Genomic DNA, 18,759 nt, shown 5'->3' with positions numbered 1-18,759 from the left:
AGTACATGCTGTTTCCCCAGGCCCTCTGCAGGCAGAGACTCGGAGCGACCCACTGGGATTTTCTGATTACCACCCCCTTCTCCTTTGCAGCAGGTCCCGCTCCCACCCCACCCCCACCCAGTCCACAGAACAGAACGGGTGTGGCATAGAGAGTTGCATATTTTACTTTATTTTTATTAAATTAAAAGCTACAGTCTGGCGGCGATTCCAGAACAGGGTAAGGAGGCTCCTTATAGGGGGCAGAAAAGAGTGGGAGAAAGACAGACTGACAGAAACAGAGACATAGGAAAGGTCAAGGTTAAGGTAGATGGGGAACTGCTTCTGAAGAACACACATGTCATGGCTCCCCTGCACAGAAGTTCAGCAGTGAACAGTATGGGGGGGGGTTGTTCAAGAGACCTTCCCCATCCCACCCAGGTCCTTTCTCAGCTTAGTCACTGGAGCACAGCACATACCAGAAAAAGCCAAGGGCAACGGAGGGGGCAGGAAGACTGGGAGTATATACAAGGGGAGGAGGGAAGCAGAGCCTTCCAGATCAGCATCTGTCAGAAGGGAGTGGCTCACAGTGCACTGAAGCACTTGGCCTGTGGGTGGACAGGGGAAGGGATTACCCCCTCCCTCTCTGAACTCCTTCCCTAGTCAGACAGGTCCCCTACTCTGTGATGTGGGGGGGCAGAGGGAGAGAGGAGAACAGAGGCTTCCGTTGGGTCCTAGTGGAAGAGAATGGCAGGGGCCTTGGCAAAGGGGATGTCCTTCAGTCATCTGTGATACCCTTGGCTCTCAGCTCCTCTTGCACTCGGGTCAGGTAGGTGGGGTCCGGGTACCCAAACCTGGGAGCAAAAAGAAACGAGGGTTAGGGTTAGCTGTTGGGTTTTACTCAGATTACCCCCATGCTCATTCTCATTCTGGGTGCCCCACTGTGGCCCCACTCCCTCTTCCCTAAAGTAATCCAAACCCAAGATAATGTAGCCCAATTATTTCTATAGGTTAAGCTGGTCACATCAGGACCAGGTTGAATGTAGGAAAACTGGGATGGAAGAGATGGTTGAATAATTTGGGGGTGGTCCTCTCCAGTTAGGAGGCTCCCAGAAGGAGGGGGTTGATGTTGTTCCCTCAGTGGAAATGGACTGAAGGGGCGGAGCCAAGGGAAGGGGAATGAAGGAGTGTCGCACAGCTGGGGTCCCCCTGTGCAGCTGGTCTTGTGGTGGATATCATTCCAGGTGATGACATTCGGTCTCCCTGTGGTCATGGACGTGCCAATGGTGAAGGTGAGACGCTGGTCAAACGCCTTGCGGAACAGGGTCAGCACCTTGTTGCCCTCAGGGCAGTCCGGGAGGTAGGCCACCCGTGTGGTGCCAGGATACCGAACTCCTGGGTTTGGGTGTTCAGCCTGGGAGGAGGGGGAAGCAAAGTAGGCAATGAGCAGCCGGGCATCTTAAGGCCACGACGCCAGTGGAAGGTCATGCTGGCCAGCCTTCTGTCTGTGCACGCCCAGCTAATGCTGACAGGGCAAGAACAGGCTGACAGCCTTCCAGGGAAGGAGAGACTCTAGGGTCTGGGCAGAAGGAGCCTGTTTCTGGACAAAACCCTTCTTGTTAAGAGTTCTTTCTCCCCATCTCAATCCCTCAAGTCTCAATTCAGCAACAAATGGATTCTCAGAAATGATGGAAGGTAGCTGGTCCTTACTCTCCAGAAAACCCAGCAGAAATGTGAAGACTGAGAATAATTTATCTTTCAGCCTTCCCGTCTCCACCTGAAAACACTCCCAATACTTCTTGCACTGTCTAACCTGTTCCATTTTTCTATGACTCTTCTTCAGAGCTTCCTCATCCCTCTGAAAAGCAGAACTGGAAATTACTCTTTGTCAAGCAGGAAGACACCTATAAGCTCTTGAACACTTCTGTTTTAAACTTCCACTGTCATCAAGGTTTTCCTCTCTCATAAATCTGGAATGGAGTAACACTCCTAGTTAGGAGGGTCAGATCCCTTCTTGCTTGTGCATGCCCGCACCTGAGCCACCATCTCCACAGAATTCACCTCTGCCAAGAACAGTTGTTGGTATCCAAGTTCATCAAGGAAATAGTACTCAATTCCTTTCTTTCATACCTGATTTTCATGTGTGCCTTGGGGTCGTGGGGATGGAAAAGTTGGACCTTAAGGGGACCTCCTAGCTCCAGGGCACTGAGTGGGAATGCATTCTGGGAGGCAGCAAGACTGTATCACATCTAACAAACACCTCCCCTCCCCCAGCTTTCCTAGGTCAGTGAAGGAGCTAGGGGTAAAAACCAAAGGGTAAGGGCAGGCCGAAGTCTCCTTACCCCCTGGACACCGGGTGGGAAGACATACTGGATGACGATGGTGCCGTATTTCTCATAGCTGGGCAGTAGGAGTGTGGCGTCCTTAGAGACCAGCATCCTCCCATTCTGGGGCTGGTTGCCCACCAGCTGCCCATAGAAGCGGCCACACATGGGGCAGGCCTTTTTCACCTGCAGGGCCCGGGTAATGCAGCCTTCACAGAATGAGTGCCGGCACTTCTCCAATGTCTTGGCATTCTGGATCTCCCCCAGACAGATGGGACAGGTGCTCTCCTGCTCTTCTGCCTCCTCCCGAAGGCGGGGAGGAAGAGGAGGGGGCAGGGGAGGAGGAGGGGGGGGGAGACCCCGTGCCCCTGGGGGCAGGAGTGGGGCTGCTCGGAGAGGGGGTGGGCCTGGGCGGTGCAGCTCAGGGTGCTCCCCTCCACCCCCCAAAGCCAGGCAGCCCATAAGCTCCCCCTGCCTCTGAGCTTTCTTCAGCTCTTTTTCTGCCTCTTTTAGCAGCCCCTTGAGAGCCTTCCGGGCCAGGTAGAGCCCATTGGGAGGGGCCGGGGGAGGGCCCTGTGGGGAAAGCTGGAGAACATAGATGTCAGAAGTCTCGCCATCTATGAGGATGGACACTCGATGCTCTTCCCGAAGCCGGGCCAGCCGGGCTGGGGTCTCCTTGCTCAGGAAGTCCCACACAGGTTTGGAGACAGTCACTTTGTTCTTGCAGGTGCCTCCACAGGCTGCCATTCTGGACAGGACGAACGACACTGCCCCCAGGGTGAAAGGGACTCAGGGTGGGGGGGGTCCCCATTTGACAAATATCACTACCTCCTACTTCAGGTTCTTTTCCAACCCTAAATTATCTCTACTTTCTCAAAGTCCAACCTCCAACTCTTCCCCCAAGTTCTTTTCCTTTTTCTATCTCTTCTTCTTTCAAACCCCAGCATCCACAGAAGAGTAAGGAAGTTTCTAAACATTATTATTCTCATCTAAGCCAAGCATCAGTCTTGGTTCTCCTTTCACTCCTCCCAAGATCACAGAAACGATCTGCCCCTCCCTCTCCCTGGGAAAAACTGGGTTCTGTAAAAGAGAGGGAGACTTTTTGACCCTCCTTTTTGCTCACTTTGATCCTGAAGAGCTTAGAAATGGCATGCAGGCTCTCTCTCTGTCCCTGCTCCCTACTTGTAGGTGGTGTGACCTGGTGGGTGGACAGGAAAAGGAGGGTAAGTGAGGAACCCCTTTCCCTCTTCCCATATGCCCCAACCCAGCAGCCCACATACCAGAGATGGGAACCTGGGTGTAAATTAGTGGGAATGGGATTACTTGAACATAGAATGGAGGAAACCAATTTAAAGGTGAAAGTTGAGGTTCCCTCAGGAGGTAGATACCTGGAAAGCTCATGGACGATGACAGAAGCAGAAATCCTTTTATTTCCACACCCAGCTGACCAGGACTGGAGGGAGGGAGGAGGGTAAAAGGTTATGATGACATATGTTACCATTTTCCCCAGTCTGCCCAGAAACAAAACAAAAACTTTCATTACCTCTCCTTATCTCCTGCAGAATTCCATCCCCAGCCTCCCCCCAAGTTGTTAAATAAGGAATTTCAACATGCTAACTTTCCTCTTTTCTTCCCCAGCTCTGAGGCTCTCAAGTAATCCTAGAGCACAGGTAAGTCAGGGAGGGGAAAGCCCACACAGATGAAGGTCTTTCTTGCCCCCTCCCTCAGATCACATGGACAAGAATATTTCCTGTGCTCCACATTCCCACATAATTCAGCCCCTATTGCTGGGGAGCCTTCCTTGAGAGCCAAACCAGTCCCTTCTGCTGAAGTCCGTTTGGAATGGAAACTAAGTGGCAGCAGCCCCTGCAATAACAAAGTTCTCACTGTCACCTTTCAAACCCAGCACAGGAAGTGCAAGCCGGTCAGCAATCTAGTCTGCATTTAGGGAGGGGTGGGGCTCACGTAGGGGCTCCGCTGGAGGAGTCTGAGGTTTCCCCTGAGTCTTGCCATGTTCAGCACCTACAACACCTCCAAATGCAGCTCAAATAGAAAGAGGGGCCATGAGTGATCCCAAGGGGAGTGGCTCTTCGTTTGTGTCTCTATCATAGACCCCTCAAGGCCAGATGCACCTCGAGATTCAGAAAATGAAACTGGAACCCTAGAGCCTCAGCTCGTACTGTCTATCCAGGTGGAACACCCTCCACCCCTCATCAGAGAGAAGCCAGGACCTAGGTGTCCTTAGCTCCAAGTCCTGATGGCACAGAAAAGGGAGGCGGGGCCAGTTTATGCTGGGTCTCTAGATTCCTCTGGGGCAACCCAGGCGGGACACGGGGCCAGTCCCTCCCTCCAGACAGTGACCGACAGCAGGGGCAGCAGGGAAGGGCAAGGGTCCCTGGGGGCATCCACTGAGTCTGCTGCACCCCTCCCCCCACGACCTCCTGAAGACCCGACCCGGAACCAACTCCCCAAGTCCCCGTCTCCCCGTCTCGTGGAGCCCCCCCGGAGCCCTACCACTGGGTATGGGTGCATGTCGGCGCGATCGCAGTCCCCCAAACCCCCAAATGGAGGCCAGGGCTGGAGGATAACAAAAAGAGGATCCACCAAACGTGGAGGGGGCCCCGGAGCCCCGCACGGAGGAATGAAACAGAGGAGGGGGCACAAAGGCAGCGGGAGAGCGCACGAGGGGTGCGAGCGGGTCCGGGGGGGCGCGCGGTGGGTGTGGGGGCGCCGGGCTCACCTACCTCTCGTCAGCGCCGCCATTGCCGGTCACATGACTGAGGCTGTTGCTGGGATGACGGCCTGGGCCTTAGCAACAAGGGGGGGGAGACCCCTTGAAGGTGGGGGTAGTGTGCAAGGGGTGCAGACTGTGAGGGAAAGGGAAGGAGAACTGCACCTCCTCCCCCTCCCAGGTGACAATGACCGTTTCCTTTGACCCCTTCTATCCACAAGACCCTGCCCTTCCGCCCCAAAACAAAAATGGAGGCGCCCTCCCAGTCTTTGGAGGGAAGGAGTGGCGTCGTGGAACTGAGGGTAGGAGGTTAAATCCGTTAAGAGACGCAACCTTTCTCGCTTCCCATTCCCGGAGCAGCCCTCTCGCTTTTTCTTTCCCAGCCAGCTGCTGGGCAGCTTCTAGCTAGAGAGGAGTGCTGGTCTAGGTAGATGGGGAGGACGGGTCAATTATTTTGTGATCCTTATGCTATCAGGGTCTTTGAGGAATAACATGGGCTGAGGAGTCATAGTAGAAAGAAAAGCGCCGGATCTAAAAAATAAACAAACGCCAGGACTAAACTATTTCAATCCCTCCCTCATCTCTTGCCTTTTTCTAGATTGTGACCCCCACAACCCGCTCCCAGATGGGTATTGGTGCTCCTCTGATTGTTTTCTTTCCACGACAGGGAAACTGAGCTTGGTGCAGAATGGGAAGTGAATACGTTTTTTTTTCAAGTGCCATGAGGTGGTGGCAGTGTCAAGTCTATGGTTCAAATAGAGTTAAAAACTCTCAAAGAAAAAAAAAAACTGCTCAGTTCTGCTTCCCACATCAGAGCAATCTCCGCCCCCAGTCCAACTCACTTCCCTGGGGCCACATCAAGCCAGGTTTTTCCACCAGTCCAGACCTCCTTGGCCAGGCCGTACTGGGTCTTCCAGACTGGCAACAACCTCTGCCACCCATCCCCTTTCTTCACTCCCCTTCTGAGCTGGAGGGTTGGTCACTTTGTTCTTGACTTTCCCAGGACCCTGCTGTACTCTTCCTGCCCTCCAGGCAGAGGACGTCTTTCCCAGGAAGCCTGGGGGAACACTGAATTCCTTCTCTTTTAGCTGCTGGGCTGACAGACCGTCACCTTTACAGAGTTGGTGATGTGACCAAGCCCAGGAAAAGGGAAGGTCACAGCATTTCAGCTCTCCCTGGCCCCCCTATAGCTCAACTGCCACAAAGTGGGAGAATAGATTTTCATCCCCATGCACACTTCTCACAAACTTTTAAGTTTACAGTCATCTATCTAGAAACCCACACCCTTAGTCAGGGGACCGATACCTTCAAGATCAGAATTCTTCACCTGGTCCGTGTACCCTTAAGCACAGACTTCTTTAGAAAAGGAAAACCAAACAAAACAAACAAAAAAAAGCATTTCTGTGAAGGGATTTGGATTCAATAATTTAATTTCTATATAGTGACAGCAATGGGAGTAAATACACAAGATCTTTTGTATTAATAAAAAAAGATGACAATCAGAAGCAACAAATGAAGACCATACTGCTCATGATACATCAGCCACATGGTCAGAAAACACATTTCTAAAGAACAGTTGCTGGTGTCATGGAGTTTTATTGCATTCAACAGGGGAAAGGTAGATGGTTGGAATGAAAAAGATCCATCAGGCTCCAGACAGGATGATATCACAGGGGCTCCAATCCTTAACTGGGGACTCTTCTTTCTTTGGAGAAGATGGAGGGGAGAAAGAATTCTTTACAACCTCATGACTTCTTGTGAGACAGATCAGTGCAGCCAGATACAGAGAAAAGAATCTTTGCATCCCCACAGGCCAGTTGCTGGTGCCCATCTTTGTGTTTAAGAAAAAAATGCAGGAGCCTCAAGGGGTTTGGAGGATAGCAAGAATGGCTGCCTTAGCCCCAAAGGCATTGGTGGGAGGGGAGGACGCTATCTGGGCTCATGACGGTCCTCTACATTCTGAGAATATCATGCATCAACTCAACTATCTTTGGAGGGGGCAGGGTAATTGAGTTATGGCTCTGACTCCTCTCTGGGGGTGGGGAGTGAAGATGACAAAGAAGGCCATCTGTCCCCTGGGAAACACAGTAACAGTATAAGATGGGACAGAAGAGAACAGAATAACAAATCCAACTGGGAAAAGGGTTTGAGAGTGGGTGGAGGAAGGAAGTATGCTAGGCACACACCTCCAGAGAAGGTTCCCATAATTGAGACCTCCATCCTCTTAAAATGGTCGGGGTTGACGCAGGTAGCGATATTCCCTTCTCCTGGGAATAAAACTTCAGGGATGGCGAGACATGAAGAAGGGAAATTTAACACGCGGAATCTACCTTATACCCCTGACCCATCATCCTAGCCTCCAGAACTGGCCATACCCCCACTGAAGGGTTCCAGTGCCAGGAGGGGTGTGCGATCCTGGGGAAGAGCAGCAAAAGTCAAACCCTTTCACCTAGGCCTGAACGCTTTGGCCACCCATCTCTGGGCGCTTGCACCCACAAGTACAGGGGTGCTGGTGGAAGTGGGGTAAGGGAAGAGATTGGAGAGTAGTCAGTCCTTGACAGAGACCTTCTCCAGTTCCCTGCATAATCACAAGAGTCTTCTTAGGTCCCACCTGCATGAGGTGCCAGCCTGCTGACCACTCTCCACCCCACCTGTGTGTGTAAAACTGGCCATATCCCATCATATGTGTGCATTCCTGCATCCATATCTGTAGTATCATGAAAGTCTTCCATCCCAGGGCCTACCAGAAGGATGCATTCCATAATGAGTTCTATAAAGTTATCGGCAAAATTCAGACACTTAGTTCATCCCACACAGCAAAGTGCATCCAGAGTAGTTGCTTGAGCCAGGTCCATCTGTCCAATCAGGTCCTGAAGATGGCAAACAACCCCCTTCCCCCAGCTCCTCCTATGTTACAGAAACAACAGGACATTTTACAAAGATCAAGGCACTTGAGAGTCAACAATCACACTCTAACGAAGCAAGCAGACTTCTTGGAGGAGAGGGAGAGAGGGAGGAAAACTGGACAAAGGGTAGAAAGGATGTATTTCTGAGGGCCACGAAGAGCCTCCTCAACAGAGCCTGTAGCCTGAATTTAGCAAAGAGAAAGAGAAGAAGTAGTGGCCAGAATAGCCACAATTCCCCCACGCCTCGCTGAAGAACCCCACCACCTTGAACATAAAGCAGCAGTCACCATGGAATGTCTTAGGCAAAGATGTTGGTAATAAAATCCAGGAACCGCTTAGCATACTGCTCAGGATGGACAGTAGATATCTCTGCCCCAGCCTGTGAGAAGAGATTTGGAACATGGTGTCAGGTCACCCCATCACTCTTTCCCATTTCCCATACTCCATTCCATTCCACATCATTTCTATACCCAACCCTTCATCCTTTTGCCACCCCACTGCTCTAGCACAAGAGAATAGTGAACTCAAGACAGGAAAGGAAAGGCCCTGGGGAACCCTCACCCCATGCTTGACAGTTTTGGCTGCATGAGCTGCTTTCTTCTTGGCATCATACTGTGTCAGGATGTCAATGAGGCCCATGAAATACACCTCCTTCTGAGGGGCCCCTGGGGGGAGTAACCAGCAATGAAGAACAAGTACAGTCCCAATTCCCTCTCCCCAGGAACCAGTCAGATCTGTTCTGAAAACCTAACTGGACTCTCCACCCACCACCCTGGTCTCCATCCCCCAAGGACCACCGTCCCCACCTCAAAATTTCCAGGATCTCTCTCACCCTCAGCACTCCGGATAGCATAGACATCAATGAAGGACTCAAACTCTCCAGGTCCCAGGGGCCGATGGGAATGGATGTAGCCACCGATACCCTCGGGGGAGGTGCCATAGGAGCCCACCAGAGCTGGAGGCCCAGTCAGGCCACAGTCCGCGTCCCCCTCTGCCTCCTCTTCCCGCACGGGCCCTTCCTCCTCGGTCTCGGAGCCCCGAATGATGTCATGGATGCCCAGCAGAAGGCTGTAGTCCATGATCTTCAGCTGCACGAGGAACTGAGACCCACCGATAAATCAGACCCCCTAGAGCTCCCTCCCCACTCCCAGGGTGGGGTTATACCTCCACCCCTGAATTTCTGGAGCCCTCCTGGAGAAAGGATGTATACAAATTGAAGGTTGGGGGTATACCATTGTCCTTTAGTACCGAAATGTCCTGGTGTCTAAGATCATTCTTTTAGCTCATTCCAGCCACCTCCTCCTTGGGTCACCTCTAGGGATTTTTCATGTCTCATACTCAACTCCCCGACATGCAGAGAACCCAAAGAATAAAGGAGAGGAGTTCCCTCATATCGTGAATGGAGAGACAACTGCCCCCAGGGAAGCAAAAAAAGAAACAAAGCCATTTCCCAGAGCACCCCAATCATCACCTCCACATCTCGCTTTAGCTTCTCTAGAAATACTTTCTTCTCTTCTTCACCAATATAAACTTTCTGGTTCTTGTTAAGAAAGTCCATATCCTTAAGAGTGGGCAATTCTTTAACCTGAGAATAGGTAAAGGGACATCTTGGGAACCTATCCCTTCCCCCAAGGCCTCAGAGAACCCTGCTCTCTCTAGGGCTCTATCTGGAACTCAGTGGGCTCTAGGAAAGAGAGATCCTAAGTCCCTCTCTCATCTGACTCCACACGGGGATGCTGGCCCAGAGTCTGTTCTCACTTCCAGTGGCTTCCCCAGACTCAGTCACTGTAGATGTACCCCAAATCACAGCTCACTACTTTTTGCTTATGGTTTTCATCAAGGCCCTCGATGCTGACTTTTCTTTCTTCTTAAGCAAAAGTAGCTGCTTGACTAGGAGAGGCCAGAGTGGGAGGTGGAAGGTAAGCATTGTGCTCTTTAAGTCTGACTTCTCACCCATCCCCAAACCTTCCAAATGAAATAATAACCCACGCCAGTTACAAAGCAGCTGTTTCCACTGCCCCTTCCACACAAGCCCTGGATTGGTACAAGTTTACGTCTCTCTCCTAGCCAGGGGTTTAAGATAAGAATAAATAGCTGGTAATACCTGCCTCTTTATCCTAAGAAGATCCCTTTCATCTTCATCCCTCCCCTATCTCTCCCCCTAAAATTAGTATCACCTTTTCCTTATCGGTGGCTTCCCGGGACACTAGGGAACCCTGTGGAGAGAGACCCAAAGATCAAGTCAGCAGAAGTGGCTTAAAGAACAGTCAACATCCAGCTCCTAAGACAAGTACTCAAACCCATTAACTTCTTTCCTTTAAAAGGAATCATCCAGTGCCTTCCCGGGTCCTTCCCACTCTCAGGCTATCAGGAGCCTCCCCCTCCGCCCTGCTCTCCTCTCCTTACCTTGAGGTCATACTTCCTGTGCACAGGAAGACGGTGGCTAAACATGTTGCGCATCACAAGCATGTAGCTATCCTCACTGTCCACGCTGACGCGGTACATCCCCAGGAACTGGGGCAGCAGTGTGTTGCCATGGCACTTCACAATGTACTGGGGTGGAAGGGAGGAAAGAATAGGGGGAGGCTGAGCAGCAGATACACAAACAGCCCATGGGTGGGCATTCAAACACTCCCATTCCCGAGTGGGCAGAAAGATTCAAGTAGAGAGGCTACAAGGTCAAAAGTGGTGGGTGCTTTCTGAAGACGCCCTTGGTTTTCCCTGCAGTTTCTGAATCCTCATCTCCTCTGCTTAATTCATTTGCATACTGGCTCAATTTTAAAGTGCCTTCTTTCATTTCATAGCCATCATTCTTTGAGACGGGGAATGTAGGTGTTATTATCCTTATTTTAGACCCTCTTTATATGCAGATGGCCACAGAACCAGGATTAGAAATTACATATGTTTATCAACTAACCGATTTTATCTAGATCAATGTTTCTTGGTGGGCTAGATTCCCGTAGTAAAAATGTTTGCATGATGGCCTATAGTTTGGATTCTTACATAATTATTCCTCTTTCAATGTTACCATCGCTCTATCCTTCAATACTGCCGCCTAGTTCTCTTCATGGTCAACCTTCTCAGAAAAGTAGTCAGCAATTAATCCACTTCCTATCTCTTATTCACACCTCAAATCAGTGAAATCAGACTTCGACCCTCATTTCTCTTCTGAAATCTGTCTACTCCTCCCTCCCCCAAATCCCTCAGTTGCCAAATCCAATGAGTATCTAGTCATTGTCATACATCTACTGAGTACATGATACTACAGACCAGTGTCTCCTTAGAACTCTCTTCCCCCTCAGCTCCCATTAAACCACTCTTCTGATTGCCCTCCTCTCTGTGCCCCAATCCTGTATGGAATGAAGTAGGGCATAAATGATTAAAAGTCTCCATTGACTCTTAGTCTTCTTGAGGGGCTCTTTTCTCCAACTGCTCCTTAAGGTTCTATCCTCAACCATTCTTTGCACAATACTTTTCCTTTTACTCCACACTTCCCTTCAATAATCTTATCTATACTTGTGGCTTTAATTACCACCTCTTCACCTATAACTCTCAAATCTACACTTCTACTCTAATCATCTTTCCTGAACTCCATTCCCCAACCATTTACTGGACATTGGTATCTGTATGAACTGCAGAAACCCCAAACTCAAAGTGTCTAAACCAGAACTGTCTTCCTCCAAAAACCTGTTTCTTTTTCTGCTTCCCAACTGTTGGTGAATGGGGCCCCAGTATCCCTAACTGGAGGTGTGTTTGCCTTAATTCCCACAATTCTCCCCTAAGTCTTCCTTTCCAACGCCACTGCCACTGCTCCTCCAGGCTCTGTCATTTCTCACCTGGGCTATTACAAGTACCTTCTAACTGGATCTCCACTCCCAATATCCCCCCACCCTCCAGTCCATTCTCTAAAATGCTGTCACAGAGATATTTCTAAGTAACATACATATCACTTCCCTGCAAACCATCTTCAGGATCAAGTCCAAACTCTTTGTGTTGCTTATAAAACCCTTCACCGTCTGGCATCTGCCTATTTTTTCTGCAATACCATATCCCAGTCACATTGACTTTCTCGCAGTTCCCTAACACCAAGTTCTCTTATGCTTCCGTGCCTTTACAAGTGTTCTTTTTCTTTGCCTAGAATGCTCTTCCACATTGTCTAATGGCTAGTTCCTTCCAGCTTTTCACGAATCAACTCCTGTGACATTCCCTCTAAAACACTCTCTTTGAGCCTCCCAAGCGTACCTTCTCCCCTTAGTGAGTTGGGATGCTCCTCCTCTGCACCACCAGGGCATTCTGTACCTACCTCTACTATTGCACACATCTTGCCGTGTGCTAAGGCTAGCTTACTGGACTCTGCCGTTAAATCAAGAGATAAATCCTCAAGGGCCACGACCATTTCATTCACTTCTTTCTCCATGGCCTAACACAGGGCCTACTAATAAGAGACATTCAATATTTATTGGATAAACTAAAGATGGTCTTTCATTTATTCCTTGCTCATTGATTTAAGTGAGATTTTTCATCAGTAGAAAGACATTCAGGCAGTATTTTTATCACCAAAATATTCCAGAAACTCCATGTACCAGGTTAATCTAATCAGACAGAATAGCTTCCCTAAACCAATTTAGGGCTGGATATGATCATGGTTTCTACCCTTTAATTTATCCCAACTGTGCACTTATCCTGGTTTTCTCCCCAAATTGCATTTATTCCTGATAGTAGTATATTTAGTGTTGACACTTCACTAATTCTGACTTTGTCTATACTTTGTTATACATGTGCCTTTTATGTATCGATCCAGACTGGTTTTAGATTGTTAAGTATCAAATGAGAAGGATCATATCTAAATTCTTCTATGTAGTCAAACACAATTAGGTATGCAGAGGCTCTTTTGTTGAAAGTTCTAGCTTTTCAAAAACATGATGCCAAGTGCTTCCTGGGGAGAAAAATGGGTTGTAGGGAGGAAAAGAGATAGGAAGCCTCCCTGTATGTTCTGGCAACTGAGCTATGAGTAGGGAGAGGATGAAAAGAAAAAGGCTGGAGAGAGGCCTGACCTGGTGGTAGTTGGAGAGGTTGCTATGCATGTCAGCGATGTCCTCACTGGATACTTCTTTGATGACCAGAGTCCGATCATAGGAGATAAGGAAGCGACCATCACTGCCTTCACTTTCACTTGGGGGACTTCGGGTAAGGGACACCTGGGGACATAAATAGGCCAAAGGCTCTTTTCCTCCCTCCTTTATATGGAGATGCAAGTCATAGGATGATGGTCAACTGACCATGTCTGAAAGTGGATAAAACCTTGGTGTAAGAGGTTGAGCAGGGGTTTTTAATCTGGTGTCCACATATGGACTCAAAGTAGAGCAAAATTTTTAACATATACACATTTTTTCCCCAAGCACAGGGTTTATAGCTTTCGCCAGATTGTTGAAGATGCCTGTGACAACAAAAACATAAAGAATCATCCTTGCCAAGGCTCTCATTTCTCCAAAACATGACTGTCACAGGGATTCCCCAGTTGTTAGGGAGAAAGGACTACCTTAACCAATAATTGACTCTCACCAAGTAATCCTGGTCATCAATGCCAAATCGATCACGGAGGTTCCTGAAGACCTGGGGACAATACTCCTTGAACTTGAAATGACTGGGCAGATTTTCCCTGAAATAAGGGTTTTGAAGGTAAGAAAACAAAGTAACAATATTACCTTACATTTATATAGGGCTTGACAGTTTATAAAGCACCTTCACACATATTACCTTATTTGAGTCTCATAAAACCCTGTGAGGTACTTTAAAGGTGCATTATTCCCATTTTATAGAAGGAGAGGCTGTGGCTCAGGGTACCTGAGTGACCTGCTTAAATCACAGGCCTAGTTAAGTATCTTAAGTAGAACTAGGATCTACTGTCCACCCTCACAGCAGCATTTCCCAAATTTCAAGCAAGTTACAAACATCCTAAAATTCGCAATAGGTGCCACTGCTTTGAATGGCATCTTCTGATACTAGGAGGGCTTAGAGGACTCAGACATTTTTTTCAGGGAGTCCCTACCAGAAATTAATGGTATTTACTCTATGGAATTGCTAGGCAAGAGGAGAGATAAACCAGTCCATACACATAAGGGGGTAGGAACACTGAAAATTATTTTCATGGCTTCTTTGCACAATACTGAATTTCTGCCCTGGGAAGGAGGTTAGACAATACAACACGTAAGTTGCCTTCTAAATCTAAAATCTTCAACTCATCAAATCTTAACTCTTAAATTATTTACTCTTTCCGAGGAAGGTTGACATGAGAAGGCCAGGAATCCCCACATACCTGTGGAAAAGGTGATTGTTGACCTTGATCTTGGAACTGGCCTTAAAGTCATCTGGCAGCAGCATCACCGGGGGAGGCACCTGGCTGAGTTCATTGATCTGATAAACCAAACCAAAATAGGGAGGCAGTGAGTAGGGGTGTGGAAAGCTACTCATATACTGTGTCTGGGTAAGAGTCAGAAAAGGGCAACTCAGACCTCGTTTCTTTAAAAACACTGGTATGCATTTGCTTGACAGAGGTGAGAGAATATGTCTGACCTCTTCTGCTGCTCAGCAAGGACTGCAATGAGCAACCCTCACACACAGCCCCTCACGCACCCGCCCCCATGGAACTTCATGCTCACAATAGTCATTTTATATCAGGCAAACCCTGTAAGCAACTCAGGACTATTTTTAAAGCTGTGAGAAATTCCAGAGAAAAAAATATACCCCCAGCAGACTCAAGATACTCAAGACAAACAATTCCATGCTCCATTAAAAATAAAACAAAAGGCATTTTCAAAGTACACAAGAGAGTTAATGGGACTCTAAGGGGTCAAGAGCAATAAGAAAGAAGTGTCCATATCCTGCGGGAGGCATCTCCTTACAAACAGGACCAGTCCTTCCAGACCACTCTGACTCAGTTCTCTGTAGTAGGTCCCCACCTGCCTAGGTATAAAGTAAGAGAAGAGCAGCTGATTTCAGAGAGAACACATACCAACCCACAGCCCAAAGGATACAAGCATCACATGTTCTCCTCAGCCCCCAGAATCAACAGTCTGCTAATTCAAGGTGGAAAGGGAGTTCCTCTACTAAGAAATCTCGACGACAAGGGCTTTCTCTCCAGTGTTGCCACAGAATCTTTTGCCCACCTTTAATAGTGTACTTATCAGATGACTAATCGCTAGTTTACAAAGGTTCTCCATCTAGATTATGAGCTTTTACAGGGCGAGACCAGTTCTAGATGCCTGCATATCTCTCAGATGTCTAGCTAGCAAAATATTTGGCACATAGTGGTCCTGACATGTTTATGAACTGGATGCCTTGCCTATCCTTACTTGATCATTCAACAGAGGTTATGAAGTACAGTCCTATACACTGCAGTGAAACCCAGTATAATCCTATATGCTGCAGTGAAACCCAGTATAATCCTATATGCTGCAGTGAAACCCAGCTCCTCTCATTCTCAGCAGAAAAGGAGGACAGAACATACTCCTCCAGAAAAAAAAGCCACTTGAGATTCCCAGCCTAAAATTCATCTATAGTTCTTCATGCCCCGTATTTTCGCCACCTGCTGTTAAGCAGGCTGAATCATCACCAAGACATATGTTCAAGGAATTTCTCCATTCCAGAAACCTGAAGTAAATGTGTGTTGGCTGGAGGGTGGGGTGTTGAAGCTAAAGTATATATACCTAGGGAAGCTGAGGCAGGTCTTATGTGTAATTCTCCCAATTCTTACTAAAGGAAAACCCTCTTTGTTAAGTTACTCAAAGGGACGGATGAGTCATCTGGAAGGTACAGATAAGAGACAGCCCTGCCTCCATCAGCCTTACCCATACTAAGTGCCTTAGACTGGGTACTCGCTGATGAGACATTACCACCCCGGGAGCTGGAAGCAGTCCAGAGTCACAAAAGCAAAAGAGAGCTGACAGACCCCAAACAACATTTTAAACCACAAATGAATGTAACAGAAACTGCATTCTTCCTCACCCCCTTCCACCTCCACCATCTCTCCATAACTGTCACAACTCAAAGAAGGTGATTTATAAAACATTGCCTCACATTCAAGGTCACGGCATCCCTCCCACTCCAGACCTTAGAGAAGGAGGCAATGGCGGTGTTTCCTTCACCTGAGATATCCTCAGGAAAGGAGATGCACCGGCCTCTTTGGCTTCCCCTGGGTTTCCAGGCCACACCCTCTACAGGAGTTCCCTGCTTCTAAAGTTCACCACCAGTGTCCCGGGGACCAGAGCTCCGCAGCCACCTCTTCCATCAAAGACAACCCCCATTTACACCAAACCGCATCACTCCAGCCAACAACAGGGATGCAGTTAAGACCAAAGGCTGAGTGAGTGCAACCACTAGGTTCGAGGTGGGGTAGCTGCTCTAAAATGCTGTACCTGCAGGGAAAAGAAGGGACAAGAAGGATTAGAAGGGCCAGGGAACCTGGAGCTTCCCCCCAAAGGCAAGGTTCCAAAGGACAGCGGCTGGAAAGCAAGGCGGAAAGGAAAGTGAACGATCCCTTTACCCAGCTCCCCTTCCACACACACCCTGTCTCATCGGAGGCCGCACCGCCACCACCTCTGAAAAGCCACTCCCCCTAATGTCCTTCCAGCAGGAGCCGGGCCCCGGCCGGTCTCCGTAGCCCGGGGCCGAGGCTGGACCGGGCAGGAAGGAGGCAGGGAGCTGGATTTCAGGCAGGGAAGGCGGAACTAGGGTGGAGAAGTAAAGGGCGGAGAGGGAGGCACGCGTCTACGGTTAAGGAAGAAAGTCCAGAGCACGCAGCCACTTGGAAGAACATGTGGGGGTTGGTGAGCAGGGATCAGGACAGCCCAGGTGGAAAGTGGCAGCGCGAGGGGCACCAGAGACGGGAGCCTGGACACAGGGACGCCCGGGGGCGCAGGCGCTGAGGGACTCGGACTAAGTCACCGGGGAGCCAGGGTCTCACCGAGTGGGCTACGCCCCACAGGAACACGCCCACCAGCGGGTCAGCCGCCCGGAACACCTTCACCTTCTGCTGCACGAAATGCTTTTTCTTGGTTTTGGAGGCGAAGCCGAAACCCGGACCGGGAGCCGCTGTCGTCGCTGGTACGGTGGCCGGCGGGGCAGAGGAGGACGCCATGGCCTCTCGCGTACCCTGCCGAGTGAAAGCCGGAGCCGGCAGCTATCCGGGCTCCCGACCCCGGAAGCGGTGCTCACCTGCGCCGCCATCACGTGACCGGAGGCTGGCCCGCAGGCGCGCGAGCGGGGCGGGGCGGGGCGGGGCGGGGCGGGGCGGGGCTGGCTCCGCCCCTCGGCGCCCGCTCGCCCCAATACTTGCGCGGTGGGTAGGCTCACCTGGCACGCGGGTGGGCGCGCGGAAGCCGTGTCCACTGACGGCTGGACGCAGTCCGCGAGGCCCTGGCGGGCCGCCGAGGCCGTGGGGATGTGGCCTCGGCTGGCCTGCTTCACTCTTCGGTCGAGGTGTTCTTTGCTGCAAAGTCGCCGCCTGCTGGTTTTGCCCAGTTTCCAAGAGTAACCGCCCTCCTGAGGCTAACCCCAAAGCATTTTTTTTACCACGTAGAACCCTTAGCCGGGGAACCCTTTAATGCATTGAATGTGCTTTTATAAGGAGCACTCTGCATCATTCGGGAGGGTGATTGGACTACTGCAAAACTCTAGGCACGAGACAATGACCTAAAACAGTGCCTGTTGGAATGGAAAGAAGGGGATGGCATCTAAAGGTATAGTTTGGTGTCGGTTTGGAAAATTCTTAGTGATTTTTAGTAGGGTTTGAGGGAAAGGGAGACACTGAGAATGAATCCCAGATTTCTGGCTGAGGTGAAAAGAGAGAGAGTGCTGAAATGAAAAGGAGCAGTTTTGGCGAAGAGATGGGTTCAGTTTGGAACGTGTTAGGAATCTGAGGGCAATTGGACACTTGGCCTGAGAGCTCAGCAGAATGGTCTATACTGGGCACACAGATTTAATTACTGTTGTGGAATCTGTGGGCGTGAATGACGTTTCCCAGAGAGGGCAAGGAAAGAACCAAGGGCTGAACCCTGGGATAGATCCAGGGTTTTAAGAGGCTGGTGGGAGAAGACTGAGAAAGGGTGGCCAGAGAATGAGCCAGGAGAGCAGGGTCACAGAAGCCAAGCGAGTTGAGTTTCAAGAAGTGGAGAGCAGTGTCAGATGTCAATGGAGAGGTGAATCAAGACAAGGACAGAGAAGTGCCCATTGTACTTGGTAACTAGTGACCTTTGGAAAAGCAGGTTCAACAGAGCAAGAGCCAGATCAAGGTGGGCTGAGGAATGAGTTGGGAGGTGAGGAAGTGGAGATGGGAAGCCTGGGTCTTTTTCAGGAATTTTAGTTTTAAGAAAATAAGATGGGGAGTTGCTTAAAGAGAAACACAGTAAAGGGAGGGACTTTTAAGAGAGACCTTACAAGAAGGGAAGAAATCATTGGGACGGTAGTTAACAAAGAAGATGCAAACTGCCCAAGTCTGCATTACTTTTAGTTATTTTATATATCGGGACTCTGAGTGTCTACGGAATGAAGGATCTAGAAGGGACTTGCTTTGGCCCAGAGAAGGGAGATTTACCACTTGTCAGAAGGGAAAAAAGAAAGGATCTGAACAGGTGTATGTGAGTTACTTGCAGGTTTTTAGGGGGGGAGATGAATAATTTCATCTCAATTGCTTTGATTTTCCCTTTAAAGCAAAGTTGTTGCCTAAGGCAGGAAGGTGAGAAAGAGCCTTGAGGAGTGTGTGTTTAGACCAGTTGCTCTGGGGCATGGGAGAGAAAACTGAGCAGGGACACACACGAGGAAGGTC

At 49.5% G+C, this 18,759-nt stretch overlaps 2 protein-coding genes across 16 annotated transcripts; both read right to left on the bottom strand.

Annotated features, from left to right (window-relative positions):
• Positions 1 to 148: 148 nt before the first annotated feature.
• Positions 149 to 5,270, bottom strand: DTX3 (deltex E3 ubiquitin ligase 3). 11 transcript variants are annotated; one of them, XM_081059725.1, is made up of 7 exons: positions 5,045 to 5,249; positions 4,194 to 4,343; positions 3,689 to 3,753; positions 3,424 to 3,498; positions 2,319 to 3,067; positions 1,173 to 1,390; positions 149 to 830 (listed from the first exon to the last, which is right to left on the bottom strand). In XM_081059725.1, coding segments are annotated over exons 4-7 (1,044 nt in total). In that variant the 5' UTR covers positions 3,425 to 3,498; positions 3,689 to 3,753; positions 4,194 to 4,343; positions 5,045 to 5,249; the 3' UTR covers positions 149 to 754. The 11 variants fall into 11 exon arrangements, with proteins under 11 accessions (XP_080915851.1, XP_080915859.1, XP_080915860.1 ...); XM_081059733.1 differs by having other exon boundaries at positions 2,319 to 3,048; positions 5,045 to 5,085; XM_081059734.1 differs by lacking the exon at positions 4,194 to 4,343 and having other exon boundaries at positions 5,045 to 5,270.
• Positions 5,271 to 7,217: 1,947 nt separating this feature from the next.
• Positions 7,218 to 17,179, bottom strand: PIP4K2C (phosphatidylinositol-5-phosphate 4-kinase type 2 gamma). 5 transcript variants are annotated; one of them, XR_013994012.1, is made up of 12 exons: positions 16,900 to 17,179; positions 14,254 to 14,351; positions 13,500 to 13,596; positions 12,992 to 13,135; positions 10,344 to 10,490; positions 10,115 to 10,153; positions 9,409 to 9,522; positions 8,770 to 9,037; positions 8,499 to 8,602; positions 8,225 to 8,316; positions 7,776 to 7,938; positions 7,218 to 7,310 (listed from the first exon to the last, which is right to left on the bottom strand). XR_013994012.1 is itself a non-coding variant. In XM_081059739.1 (11 exons), exons 1-10 carry the CDS (start codon positions 17,071 to 17,073, stop codon positions 8,236 to 8,238), a joined length of 1,266 nt encoding a protein of 421 aa, XP_080915865.1. In that variant the 5' UTR covers positions 17,074 to 17,179; the 3' UTR covers positions 7,218 to 7,938; positions 8,225 to 8,235. The 5 variants fall into 5 exon arrangements, 2 of the variants coding, with proteins under 2 accessions (XP_080915865.1, XP_080915864.1); XR_013994011.1 differs by having other exon boundaries at positions 7,776 to 8,316; XM_081059739.1 differs by having other exon boundaries at positions 7,218 to 7,938.
• Positions 17,180 to 18,759: the final 1,580 nt, after the last annotated feature.

The sequence above is a fragment of the Rhinolophus hipposideros genome (genome assembly GCF_964194185.1).
Source record: "Rhinolophus hipposideros genome assembly, chromosome: 9".
Taxonomy (NCBI): domain Eukaryota; kingdom Metazoa; phylum Chordata; class Mammalia; order Chiroptera; family Rhinolophidae; genus Rhinolophus; species Rhinolophus hipposideros.
The sequence above is the reverse complement of the archived record's forward strand: the minus strand, read 5'-3'. Positions and strand labels throughout refer to the sequence as shown.

What these genes read in the sequence shown, in the direction of transcription:
- DTX3 (XM_081059724.1), bottom strand. Translation starts at nt 3,840, where the DNA reads ATGAAAGTTTTTGTTTTGTTTCTGGGCAGACTGGGGAAAATGGTAACA. An exon ending in ATCGTCCATGAGCTTTCCAG is followed by an intron (nt 3,499 to 3,688) that starts GTATCTACCTCC and finishes TCCACCCACCAG; the next exon opens with GTCACACCACCTACAAGTAG. An exon ending in CTAAGCTCTTCAGGATCAAA is followed by an intron (nt 3,049 to 3,423) that starts GTGAGCAAAAAG and finishes CGTCCTGTCCAG; the next exon opens with AATGGCAGCCTGTGGAGGCA.
- PIP4K2C (XM_081059738.1), bottom strand. Translation starts at nt 17,073, where the DNA reads ATGGCGTCCTCCTCTGCCCCGCCGGCCACCGTACCAGCGACGACAGCG. An exon ending in AAGCCACCGATAAGGAAAAG is followed by an intron (nt 9,523 to 10,114) that starts GTGATACTAATT and finishes ACCTATTCTCAG; the next exon opens with GTTAAAGAATTGCCCACTCT. An exon ending in AGCTAAAGCGAGATGTGGAG is followed by an intron (nt 9,038 to 9,408) that starts GTGATGATTGGG and finishes GGTGGGTCTCAG; the next exon opens with TTCCTCGTGCAGCTGAAGAT.